General features: G+C 39.6%; 1 protein-coding gene across 4 annotated transcripts in view; it reads right to left on the reverse strand.

Annotated features, from left to right (window-relative positions):
- stxbp5a (syntaxin binding protein 5a (tomosyn)) overlaps positions 1-13,199 on the reverse strand; it is a 102,543-nt gene that overhangs the window by 57,092 nt on the left and 32,252 nt on the right. For all 4 annotated transcript variants that reach the window (XM_086264170.1, XM_086264169.1, XM_086264168.1 and 1 more), the window contains exons 4-5: positions 10,569-10,650; positions 9,180-9,280 (exon numbers count right to left, since the gene is read on the reverse strand). In XM_086264170.1, coding sequence (XP_086120296.1) covers positions 9,180-9,280; positions 10,569-10,650 — 183 coding nt within the window. The remainder of the gene's footprint in view (positions 1-9,179; positions 9,281-10,568; positions 10,651-13,199) is intronic.

Consider the following 13,199-nt stretch of genomic DNA (forward strand, 5'->3'; position numbering starts at 1 on the left):
CACTGGCTGAAATTCACCCTAAACCATGACAGAGCCTCCACCATGTTATACAGATGGCTGTGGACATACATTCTTGTACCTCTTTCCTTATACTGTTGATGATTTGAACCACAACTTTCATAGATTTATCAATCCATAAGACCTGTTGCCACTGATTTTCAGTCCAGTTCTTGTGTAATTTGGCATTTTGCCACCTTTTCCCCTTCTTAACAGTCACCTGAGATCATTTTTCACAAGCTTTCGGCAAAGTGTAGATAAATCAACCTGCAAAGACCTGAAACAGATCCTGTGTCAGAACCCAAGGACATGATTTTCAGATGCCGTTCATCTGCCTTGCCACTTCTTCCAAAGAAATGTTCGCAAATTCTTTAGAGACACATGCATCATGCCTAGATACACCAGGTTTCCAGCCAATAGCTCTTTGGGAATCACTTTTTTGGTGCAAAAATGATATTTTATGCTTGTCAAAATGTGTTATGTTTAGCATTTTTTGTAAATTCAGCTAAAGAAATGGAACAACTTTGTGGTTTTGCAACAAAATGCTAGTAACATTGTGTCTACAATTAAAAATTGGTTATCTGTTATGTGTAGACGTAACAGTGGTTCATCCCTTGGGCTAGATGGCTCTTTTGCGCTTGAATGGTTCATAACTCAAAGGTTCACAAAGCCAAGGACATTTTAAAAACTGAAGAATGAATGGTTCCCCAGAAGCAAAGTGTAGAGGAGTGAGGTGTGGATCAAGGCCTTTGGACAGTCTTGTACTATTATAAAGTGGAAGAGCTTAGCTTTCATCATACTAGGTTCATGACAAAATCAAAATCAAGTTTTAGCATATTGTGGAAAGTACTTTGCAGTGACTGACCTTTTGAAATCTTCAAAAAATAAATGTAACCCAGATTTTTCACGTCCATGTGTAAGATGCATCTACGCAAAGCAGGGACATGATAAGGCTTAAAGGTTGCTGATTTGATTTTGTGTGTTTACCAATCTCAACAGTTTCCATATATCTCTTTCTTCAAGAATAGTGTTATATACACACTTCAAAATCTCTTAGGGAAAAAACGAACCAGATACCAGAAACCATAGTTGAAACCACTAAAAACGTGATTTTTAGTGGCTAACTCGCATGTGGATAGATTATCAGAGAGATGCACATCTTTGTACAGATGCACTTAACCAGAGGAAATGTAACAGCAACACGGATATTCATGATAACTTGTGGGATCCTTTTATCTAGCAGACGGTCCACTGCACAAGCAGATGTGCCTCGTCTATGCATATGAGGGCTTGCATGTGAGCATGCGTCGATTTCATGAGCGATGGTTTTGTAAAATGCAAACATATTGTAGTTGTTACTGCATTTATGCTTACTGTCTGTCTGTATATGTGAGTGCAAATGGGTGTGTGTGTGGTTATTACGTGCTCCCCAGCTGTTGATATGAATTAATGTAATTGCACATGTATTGTGTGCAAATGTATGTTGTGTATAAATAGGTTTGATCCATGAGCATATACAAGTCAACTGCCAGAATATAAGGGCCAACTGTGAAGCATAATTATACAAATTATCCTTGCAGTTTGTTAGTGTGTTACTGTGTATGTGTGTGTCCATTTCTCTGTGCGTGTGTGCAAACACGCACTCAGTTGTTTGTGCAGTTGTCATTACGTGTGTGTCACTGTGTTCACACTTGTTGTGCATGCACGCGTCTCCTGGTGAAACCTCCAGCTTCAAGTGGTCACCACACAGCTGCTGGTTGCAGGCTCGGAGCCAAGCACACGGCCTCAGAAATGACAGACACCTGCTGCACAACACAACTCTGACACTAACTGCAATGTGAGCTAGACGTATGACAGTACGGTTCGCTGTGAATTAATTGTGGAGAGGGGACACTCCAGAAAGTCATCTTTTATAAAGCCTGGTTTTATGTGGCATTCCTATCAGTGAGGATCATCCAGTAATCTGCTCGCGCCTGTAATTAGAAATCACCAGTTACAATACTTTGATCTACGCTGCCTTGATCTTGTGACACTTTCCTTTTTTCTGAACAACATTTTACCATGCTATCCTTCAGCACAGACCACAGGGTGCAGAATGGATAAATAGACAGTAATATGAAACAAATTTGTTTCCAGTGAAGCTGTCCTGTGTGGTTTTATATTAATTCACATTCCTGTTTGCAAATACACTCACTGGCCACTTCACTGGTTACACTTTTTCAACTGCTCCTTAATGCAAATACCTTATCAGCCAATCACATGGCAGCGATTCAAAACATTTACAAATACAGACAAGTCAACCTGCTGAATTTTTCCCTGCATAAACATCTATAAGGTTTACAGAGAATGATAAAAGGAAGAAAAAGAAAATATGCAGTGAGCAGCAGTTTTGTGGGTGAAAATTCTTTGTTGACACCAGAGGTCCAAAGACACTGTTTCAGGCTGATAGGAGGCCAACAGTAATTCAAATAACCACTTGTTACAGCCAGTGTATACAGAAGGGCACATAATACATATAATCGAAACTGCAGCAGATGGGCTACAACAGCAGAAGACCACACTAGGTGCTGGATTAGTCCACAATTCACCTGCACTAATCAAAATCTGATAACAGAAGACTAGAAAAACGTTGCCTGGTCTGACAGGTGTCAAATTCTGTTGCAACATTCAAATGGGAGGGTTAGAATTTGGTGTAATCAACAGGAAAGCATGAATCCATCCTGCTTTATATCAACGAGTCAGGCTGCTATTGGTGTTATGGTGTGTGGGGGAAATTTTAGTACCTTCGTGCCAACTGAGCATCATTTAAACACCACAGCCTACTTGAGTATTATCCATCTTCTGATGGATGCTTCCAGCAGGATACTGCACCATGTCACAAAGCTCAAATCATCTCAAAGTGGTTTCTTGAACATAACAATTAGTTGACTATACACAAATGGTATCCACAGTCAGATCTCGATCCAAAAGAGCACTTTAGGGATTTGATGGAACAGGAGATTTGCATCATGGATGTGAAGCTTTGCAGCAACTGTGTAATGCTATCATTTCAATATAGAGCAAAATCTCTGAGGAATGTTTCTAGCGCATTGTTGAATCAATGCCATGAAGAATTAAGGCCATTCTGAAGGCAAAAGAAGGTCCAACACGAGCAAGCTGCAACTAATGAAGGGGTGAGTGTATATTAACAGGGGTGATCATGAACATAAATGTATATTGTTTATAAATATGTTTGATCTGTAAACAATGGGAGGAGAGGATGAAGACAAAGTTAATCATTGTTTCATTTTACTCACTGTGTTTCTTGCCAATATTCTCTTTCAAAAGCTATTCAAAGTCTGAAATTTTACAATAGTTTGGATTTCTTTGGTATTATTTGGATTAAATTGGATTATTTGGATTAGAGTGATTCAGACACAGACAGCGAACAAAAAGAAATCTCCATAAAGATGACATCACCATTGTCAAGCAGTTACAGCAGCCAAAAAAAGTCGTGTAAGAGTTGAACAGTCTTTAAACATAGCAAATTATCCATGAGAATGAAAGCTTCTAATACCCCAAAGCGGTTAGGGGATTTTAATCTAAGGTGCCAATGCTCAAAGACATGCACGTACTTTTTCACCTTTGCATGTTTCAATGCATGTGTGCAAGGTTAGAAGCTGGGGAGAAAGTTGTGGAGTGAATCAAATCGAAATCATCAGCCCTGCAGCAGCTTTAATCAGCCAAATATCTCTGAGCAAAGTCTGCTGAACTGAATAATTCATTTTTCAAGCATTTTTAAGACATTTGATTGACGCACTCCCAATGTCAGCAAACTCCTAAGTACAAAAAAAATCTGTGATAGCAGGCTGTGACTTTAGGCTTATTATTAAGTCACCTTGATTGACTGTCAGACAGCTTCACTGAAGTATAAGAGGAATACAATGAGGTAGTATTTATAAAACAGACTTTCCTTAATCTTACCACAGAGAACATAAAATATTAGGTGTCACTTTTTTGCAAGCACACACTCCCACCTCTCCCACCATTATCTCGTATCATATCACCCTATTTTGACGATAACATCCACATCTGCAATGCATTCCTGTGAGGCCAGGAGGTGACGAGAGCATCCTACGCCAGAATGACTCGGCAGGATTTCTTTTTCCCCCCACACTCCTTCCCACAGACTGACTCACTGCTCTCTGGCTGAGGCCCAGTGTGTCTCAGCTCATCCTCTCTTCCTTTCTCTCATCTCCCTGTTGCCTAATGTGTATGGATACTGATGCTCGAGGGGCTTTCTGCAACACTGCTCTCAATCATCAACTCAAATTCTGATCAGGGCTCAATTAGGGAGGAATGAAAGATCTGTTTAGAGCACTTGAACGGGCCTAAAGATGATAGGAAGTGGGCTGTGGTGGCTCAACAGTGATATTTCTATCATGGAAGAGCCCACACTCTGACCCCAGGTATCAAGCAACTTGGCATACACGGAGAAACAAAATTTCCCAGCATGCCTACTAACCAAACTACATTTTTTGGCCATTAATCACCAAATATAGTTCGCTTTCTTTAGCTTCTCCACATTTTACAGCCTTATCAATAGTAAAAGTGAAGTTACCGTTTTAAAGATAGCAGTCATAAAGACTGATCTGCTGGCGAGAAAGCTGTCGAAAGCGAGTGCCGTCCAAAACCAAAACATCCATTAAAGGAATAGTGCAACATTTTGGGCGACACGTTTGCAGTAATTGCTTTCTTACTGAGAGATACTGCAGCTGGCTAAATCAATAGCACCCTCATGTCTGTGCATTAAATACAGAGCCTGAGCCAAGAGGCATTTAGCTTAGCAGGAAGAAACAGCAAGCCCAGCTCTCTCCAAAGTTAAATAATCTGTCTACTGGCACCTCTATCCCTCTCATTAATTAACGCGCTTTATCGTGTTTCGATAATCACGGAAAGAAAGAAACAATTTGTGGCTTTGTGGTAAACGCTGGAACTTTCCAGACGTGTCACAGATTTGTCATCACCAAGAGATTAAGCAATAACCACTGACTGCAGTGAAGCGCAGAGCCAAAGGAATTTTGTTCATTACGCCAAGTTAAGTCCATCTACAACCACAAGCTGTCATAATATTTGTTTTGAATGTTGTCTTAACTTTACTATGACTTAACATTATTATTATAATTTTTATTACTATAGTGGAGTATTTTTCACCCTGTTAAGAAGCTGCTGTCACAGTTCTGGATGGGTGAGTCAGTGCTTTTCTTGATGGAGTTCACAGCTGCTCTGTCCTCTGGCAAGTTCAATTCAAGCTTTGAACAAAGTGTCAGAGAGGGCAAGAAGGAAAAAAAGATGGGATTGGATTGCAGTGGGTGACCGACATCTTGGCCTTACAAATAATTGAAAGTTTTCTGGCTTTACTAGAACACTCACTCTTAACTTCAGATGACACTTCAAGGTGTGATATCTATTGGGAAACATGACCTCATGGTATTTCTTTCTTTTGACAGCTACAGAAAGTATGATCGGGGTGCACACTTAAAAAAACGCACACACACAAACATAAACAAAGCAAGGATTACAGATATCTGTAGCTTCTTTTTAACGGTGTGACAGAAAAGCTGAGTGTGCATGAGGTCCTACAAAATCTAAGTAATTCCAAAGATCAGTTGTTTTAATAAAAATACCTATGGGAGGTATCAGCATATAATAGTAAGCTGATTTCTAATACTGTTAAAGTTTAAACCCATTAGCTTCTACACACCTATCATTGTATGTTTAGTCCAAAGAAGTCATCCAAAAAGCCTTATCAACTTCACCTTATCTGGTATTTTATATGTAAGACCAAATCAACTGATGCACATTTCTATCCGATTGTTCAGTCAGACATCACTAGCCGTGTCTGGGTCTAAACTCCGCTGCAGGTCCATATATCAAACTATCACTATGGCATTACTGAGAGTTGAAAAACTGTCTAAAGTCTTTCATCTTTAATAAAATGATCAGCGTTCTGCTCTACCAGGTGTAACAATTGAGTTTAACATCCAGGCATCCATGAAAACGTAATTTATGACATTTAACAGAGTTAGAAGTTAGCAGGGAGTTAGCTCGCTAGCTTCTATCTAAATACAATATAGCATGTCCTGACTGCGGGGTTTTGGAAACAAATTAAAACGTACAGCTCTGTTATCACTTCCAGCATAAATGAAGACGGAAAACTAAACAGCAGTGACGTTTGTAAGGTTACTGAAGTTGGGCTAGCTGGTATATAATTATGTGCTACGTGACCGCTAGCGACACAGCTATGTTAGCATAATATAAACAAGCTAACTTTTTTTCCACTCGATAAAAGTTAACGTGAGTGTTCTCGGTGGTCAGGAACAAATGTAATCGCATGGCAGGATGCTGTAAAAGGACCAAACTTCAGCCAGGAGAACAACTGAGATAATCCATCCACAATACGAGGTTAGTCATTCATATACTGCTGCATGGGCTGGGCTGTAGTTACATCCTAAGGTTTTAAAAACTGAGCTGAACTGAATAAATGATTAGTGGTAATAAAAGCTGAGGGAGGTCAACAGGGATCACTGACTGTTTTAGGAGTTTTTTGAGATCAAATAGAAGAAAATACATAACATTAAACATGTTAACAACACAAAAGCCATATTAAACGCAGACTACTTTAGACCCGGAAGTAGGATTCGTCGCGTCATCACTGAACAACCGGATAGGCCTGTAATGTACACAGCTACACTAAGGTTTCTATAGTATTACCACTTGTCTATAGAGAAGCACCAATTTTTATCTACAGTATAAGTTGGATGAGTATAGCCCAGCTAAAGACAGCTGACTCAATTTGTTTCAGTTTTATTTATATAGCGCCAAATCACAATAACAGTGAAGTAACGTCAAGACCCCACAATAGTATGAGAAAACCCCGACATTCAGATAACCCCCAATGAGCAAGGTGACAGTGGGAAGCGAAAATTTACTTTTAACAGGAAGAAACCTCCAGCAGAACCAGGGTCAATCCCTCACTGCAAAATAGTTGGGGGTGAGGATATTGTCTGCTGTGTCAGATGACACAGTGGACTTTAACACCTACAACCAACCATTTTCTTCTGTTCATTTAATTCAGAATCAAGGTGCAGTTGAAGCCTATCCTAGCGGTTGACAGGCGATGTACATCCTGAGCAGGTCAGCAGTCTGCCGCAGGGTTTTACCATCATTAACACCTCAGCTAAGTTGTATGTCTTTAGAAAGTAAAAAAAATCTATTCATACCTGAGAAAAAATGCAAACTCATATTGTGGATACACAGGGCAAATAAAAAGTTAATTCAAACCTCAAGCAAGATTGTGCCTGTGAAGGGCAGAAGAGATAGTCAGTCTGATTTTCCCAATGAGTCTGACTGGAAAGACTTCTTCATGAAGCTCAGTTATCTGAATTTTCTCCAACTTGTTACATGTTGTGTATTGATTTCAACTGAATGGGGCTGAGAACATGAATGAATTAAATGGATGCTCCATTCTCCTGCTCCTACCTTATAACCTTCTTTGGTAATCTCTAGCTTTCTTTTCTTATTCTATTTCCATCTCAAATTCGTTAACTGTTCTAAGCTTCTTCCTAAGATTTTTTCAGTTGCTTCCATTGCATTAGTTTAACGGTCTTCTCTTATTTTCCCATTTCAAACGTGTCAAGTGACTTTGCAGCTTCTTTTTCCCGTCTTGACGTCTCTTAGCAGTAACTCTGCTCTTCTTTGATGCTGTGTCTTGAGGTCATTCGGCTGGGCGGCAATGTTTACTAAATGTCAGAGGCAGTCAAGCGCCTCCACAAGAACACAATCCGCCCTAAAAGCTGCTGCTGGCCACCTGTCCATCACATCATCGCCATCTCAGATCATTTGTTCTGAGGTTTAACCCTTTCACCGCTTTCCACAGTGACAGATCGTGGACCAGTGATATGATTGGCTCTGATGGGTGTACACTAACTTCCTGGAGGTGAGGTGATTCTGTACTTGTGTCTCAGAACTTAAACTGCATAAAAAAAAATGCAGTATTCAGACAGTATGACTTAGAATTTTGCCAGTATGTGCACCATTCCCTCTGTCCTTTAGATGCAACCCTGAGAAGATGTCTATCCTGGCACCTTAATTATCATAACACAATACAATTATAGGCAAAAAACAGTGTTGATTCTTCAGAAATTTACATCACAATCTAATGTTAGGAAGTGGTATACTAGCGAGCAATAATATGGTCCACATATCCATATGTGGATTTGGGACCTGAAGAAGACTGAGTTTTGGACCCAGATTACTCGTTGAGGCTCCTGACTACGGTAGCTGTAATGCTCAGACAATCCATTAAGCGGTGCAGCTTCGTCACTTACCAAAGTCGTACTAAAGCATTTTTGATTTTTGAGCACCGTGTAGCACATAAAATCAGTTCGAGGTCAGTAAGCACAATCAGAATTCAAACATAAGGCGCCCTGGATTATAAGGGGAACTGTGGATTTTTGAGAAAATTTGTATTTTAAGTGCGCCTTATAGTGTGGAAAATACGGTAATAACTTAAAGTCGATTGAAACATGCAAAGTGGCCGAACAAATATGTATAGACTGCTTTTCTTCTTCAGGGTAACAATAGGGTAGATTTGTCCAGTGGAGAAAAGGTTTACATCACCATACCTGATCAACTACTTGAAAAAAAAAAATCACTCACATTACTTCTGTTTTTATTCATGACATGTTTGTGTCTCTGCGTGGTGTAAACTGGTATAAACCTTCAGGTGTTTGGGTAGGTTTCACACCTGTGCCCCAGTGATGGGAAAAACCTCAAAGGCAAAGCAAGTGACCCAAATACCAAGTGTTTAGTTGGAGACCAGCAGAGAGAGAAATCGAGAGTATCAGACTCTCTGTCACTTCCAGTGCTCTGTGCACAGTTTTGCAAGCGCACAGACAAATGTGCCAAATGAAATACCATCTGTTTGCACACTGTATGACTGCAAAAACTAACAGCTGAAACAGGCGGCAAACTGACACTAACCCTACTCAGAAAATCACGGTTCATGTTGCACCAGACCAGGTGTGGGGTCTAACTGAGCATGCAGAGAAACAACTGAGAGAAAAACTGGAAAGCAAGTGGACTCAATTAAGTATGCGGTGTTTCTGACCAGCTGCAGCTTTTATGCGCGACCCACTTACCTCTCTCTGTTGAACTTGAGGGAGTGGAGGATGGCTGGTCTCTTCTGTCTCAGGTTCCATAGGTGGACGCTGTCATCTGCCAAAGCGCTCACCAGCGCCCCCTGTCATAACAGAGGCATTGAGTTTCCTTTTTTGAAGGTGACAAAGGAAAAGCATTCACACAAACATGGTAGTGTCATTAACTACATACTACTGAAGCTTCCATGAACACGTCTGCACATTTTGTCTGCGAGCATGACATGTATTAGTCAGACTGCATTCCCTAGAAACTCAGGGAACTGAGTTTAAATCAGGCAGCTTTCTCCCAGGTAACGATGATGATTCATAAGATGTATATAAGTGTATGTCTGTGTGTGTGTGTGGGAGGCACAAAAAAATCATCTCGATCTCCCTAAGGGTTCGTTTGAGCTGCTGAGTCACAGCCACACAGATGCTAACACACACAAGCACACATACCGGAAACACTAAGTATGAAATACTGCACTGGTCGTAAGTGATAAAAGTCTGAAAAGATAGTCAAAAATGTTTGTGTCTGGCCTGTACAGTACTGTGCAAAAGTCTTGAGCTGCTCCTTCATTTCTTTATATTTTGCTTCCAAGGAGCCAGCCTTTCAGTCCAGGCTGGCTGACAACTCTGAAAAAAAAAAAAACCTCATAATTTCTAATTTCTTTAGCTTATTCTTTAAAAAATAGCTAGGATAGCACAGTTAGTCAGGCATAAATAGTATTTTTTAATCAAAGAACCGTTGACATATCTCAGCATGCTGTGCAATGATTTGAGAAAACTGAACAACAACAAGAAAAGTGCCGTAAAATTTTGAACCATCGTGCAAAATATGATCTCAAACACACTGTCAATGCAGTAAAAATGTACCTTTATAGAAAAGACATCAGAGACCAGACATCAACATTGTTGAAGCACTGTACAATGATTTTAACCGAGCTACTTTTGCACAGTATTGTAGCTTAAAATTATATAAGAGGTTTTCTGGTGCAGAATAATGTTTGGGTAAGTTGTGCTGTGACTGTGTTATTACAAGGAACAAGCCAAAAAACAGTTAAACTGCCACAAGATGTAAAACAACTTCATGTTATATTGTTTTTTAAATCAATTCGGCACAATAAACTTTCAACGCATCAGTATAGTTCAAACACAAGCAGCCATATTGTTCTAAACTGGAAAAAGCTCAATATTACCTGATAAGATCAATGACGAAACAAAGAAGGTTGGAGAAAATCGTGACATGGCTGTTGATTGCTAAATTTCAAGACTAAACAGCAGTTGTTTGAAATAGCAAAATCAGCCTAGTAGCTGCAATCAGTCATCAAGCGTGTATTAGAAGTAACCACAAGTAAAAATGGGAGTCATTTCTCTGTTTTTGTAACCTACCTCATTGATGAGAAACTGTAGCTGGATGACAGCCGCTCCACTCTCATGCTGACAGTAACACTCCACACCAGGACGCCCGAACCTGAAAGGCTCTCAGTCAAGGAACGTACAGTTCCAGCAAAGAGATCATCAAAGCAATAGCGCATGTTTCTGTTTGTGCAGAGAAAGCTGGTGTGTTCTGTGTCTGCATGAGAGAAGAAAAAAAAAATGGCAAAAAAGAACAAGTGCCTCAGCATTTGAAAGCTCGAGGGTCATGACACCTGATTTAAATGTCATGACATGTGTTCCTGGGTAATTGTTAGGAAGGAAAACGAAACATCCACAGTGACGTAAATTTTATGGTCTGGTAACAGAGATTCAGCCCATTCCTCCCCTCCAACAAAACTCTTTACAGTGCAAGACTTCCTCCTTACACACATTTCATTTAAAATATTAGCTCATTATGTACCCTACAGATAAAAATCACAGGGATCAGTTTCACCAAGGAGCATTTAATTTTAACCGTACGCTCTCAGTATGTATGCACTGCAAATGTAACTCAGGAAACAGTAAGCCACTTACAGTAGATGACTGCAGTTCTGTAGAAATAGCAATAAATATACAGAATCAACACAAAACAGAGCTACAGTAAGGAACAGACACAGACAGATTGACAGCGAGAAAATGGAAATGTGGGGTCATGAATTCAAGTATAGAGAATATGAATCAGCAGAGAGGAGGTGGATATTATGTGACCAGCTGAGCAAATAAGAGCAGGAAGAAGAAAAAAAAAGAAGAAGAAGAGAAAGGGCACATTTGGATATACTGTACACTGACAATTCTAACAACAGATGCAGAGAGAGAAAATAGACACAACGATGGAAGTTTTTTCCTTTCTTTAAAATAAATAAATAAATAAATAAAGGGGGAAAAGGAAGGAAAGAGCACAAGTCTAGCAAAGAATAGCAAGTTTCCTTTCTCGAGGAGAGTGAGTGGGTGAGCTTACTGATTATTTTTATTCTTCCCACGAGTATCAGCACTAAGGCAGGGGGTGTCAATTTTCATATGGGGGCACATGAAGACACCGCACTCTGGGGATGACACTATCGCTCATCATTAATATGCGAGGGGAGGGGGTTGTGTGTTTTGGCATGTGGCCAGCTACAGTAAATTTCCTGAAGAGCTCGATATTTCTCTTGAATCTACATAGACACAAGAAGCAGGATGATTCAAAGGCAGAGAGAGAAATGTTGGTTCAACAGTGGTAGCGGCAGCAACAACAAACAAGAAGAAGCTTATCTCACCTGAATGCAAACACCAATAATCAAGTCCCACTCAACACAGTGCGCCATGTGCCATAAGCCCTAAACATAGGTATATCTTATCAAAGTATTTTACAGGTGATCATAACACCTACGAAGCCTTTAACGCAGCTAGCATTCACCCAGCTATGTTAGGCTTTTCGTTTCCTCCACATTTATTCTTCTTTTGGCCTCAATACACAGGAAGGTATATATAAATACACGCACTACAGTATATATTTATCTGAACTCTATTCGTATTTTTGGTCATTTAGTCCTTTGTATTTAGTCATCTGTAGCTATGTTGACAAGGTGTTGTCTGATAGCATGGACAAGGCTATGCCTAAACCAGCTCGAGTCAGTATGTTTTATATTGATCTTATTATTATGTGTAAATCACAAGGTTCGCTCATAGCAAAGAATCCACAGAGAACTGTTGCATCATTAACCATGGAGCTCTCATTAGGCAGCAGCAGGTAGCCAGTTTTAGCTTTTAGCAACTCAATAACCGGATATTTTCATCAAGAGCTGGTTGAATCTGTATGGGACTGTGAAGAATTTCCACTCATTTGAATCCCTGTTTTACCCTGAACAGGATTATGTCTAAGGTAATGAAAGCCCTAGGACCCCTTGACAGTTTTTCTAAATATTCTAATTTAATTCAGCGTTTATTTTGGTTGCTCATGTTGAATGGTTTTGCACACTGTCCTACTATGGACCCAGTGACACCTCTTTTTCAGTAATGTTTTTGTTGTAAAGCACTTTGTGATATTTATCTTGGACGGTGCTACAGAAAGAAAAAATATTGGGGCAAAGTCTCAACAAATACCTGACAGGGAATTTACCTGGTAAAACAGGTTGTTATAGAACAGAGTTTTAATTGCTGAAAGGGGGTTTTGTTTGGTTTTTATTTCAAATCCAGTTGTAACCTCAATATCTGTACTGAATAATTTTACTTTTACATCTAGAATTTCTTTTATACCTGGTGTTGTTACTCAACATAATCTGTAATTTAAAAACTGCATTCTTCTTCTTGAGTTTGCCAAATTGGTTTCATATGAAAAAATGACATACCAGCAGCTAGCTCTCTGTTTCTTAAGGAGTAGCAAAGTGACTGAAGACTACACACACGTAAGCTAACCTATTTATTTAGAAATACAATGTGATACAATGTTTACAATGTGGTTTATCATTTGCAGTGTTGGGAGCAACACATTCCATTTAATCACATTACATTTCTCAGTGATGTAGCAGCATACCATGCCACAGTGATTACATTACATTTACAATTATGCTATCACTTGCGTTACAAAGGTTCAAACAAACAATCTTTTTCTTCTTTTTGTGCAAT

This window comes from Aulonocara sp. 'chitande type north' Nkhata Bay, linkage group LG15 (genome assembly GCF_057382095.1).
Source record: "Aulonocara sp. 'chitande type north' Nkhata Bay isolate Kocher_YH1m ecotype deep benthic linkage group LG15, A_spYH_male_GT1.1, whole genome shotgun sequence".
NCBI lineage: Eukaryota > Metazoa > Chordata > Actinopteri > Cichliformes > Cichlidae > Aulonocara > Aulonocara sp. 'chitande type north' Nkhata Bay.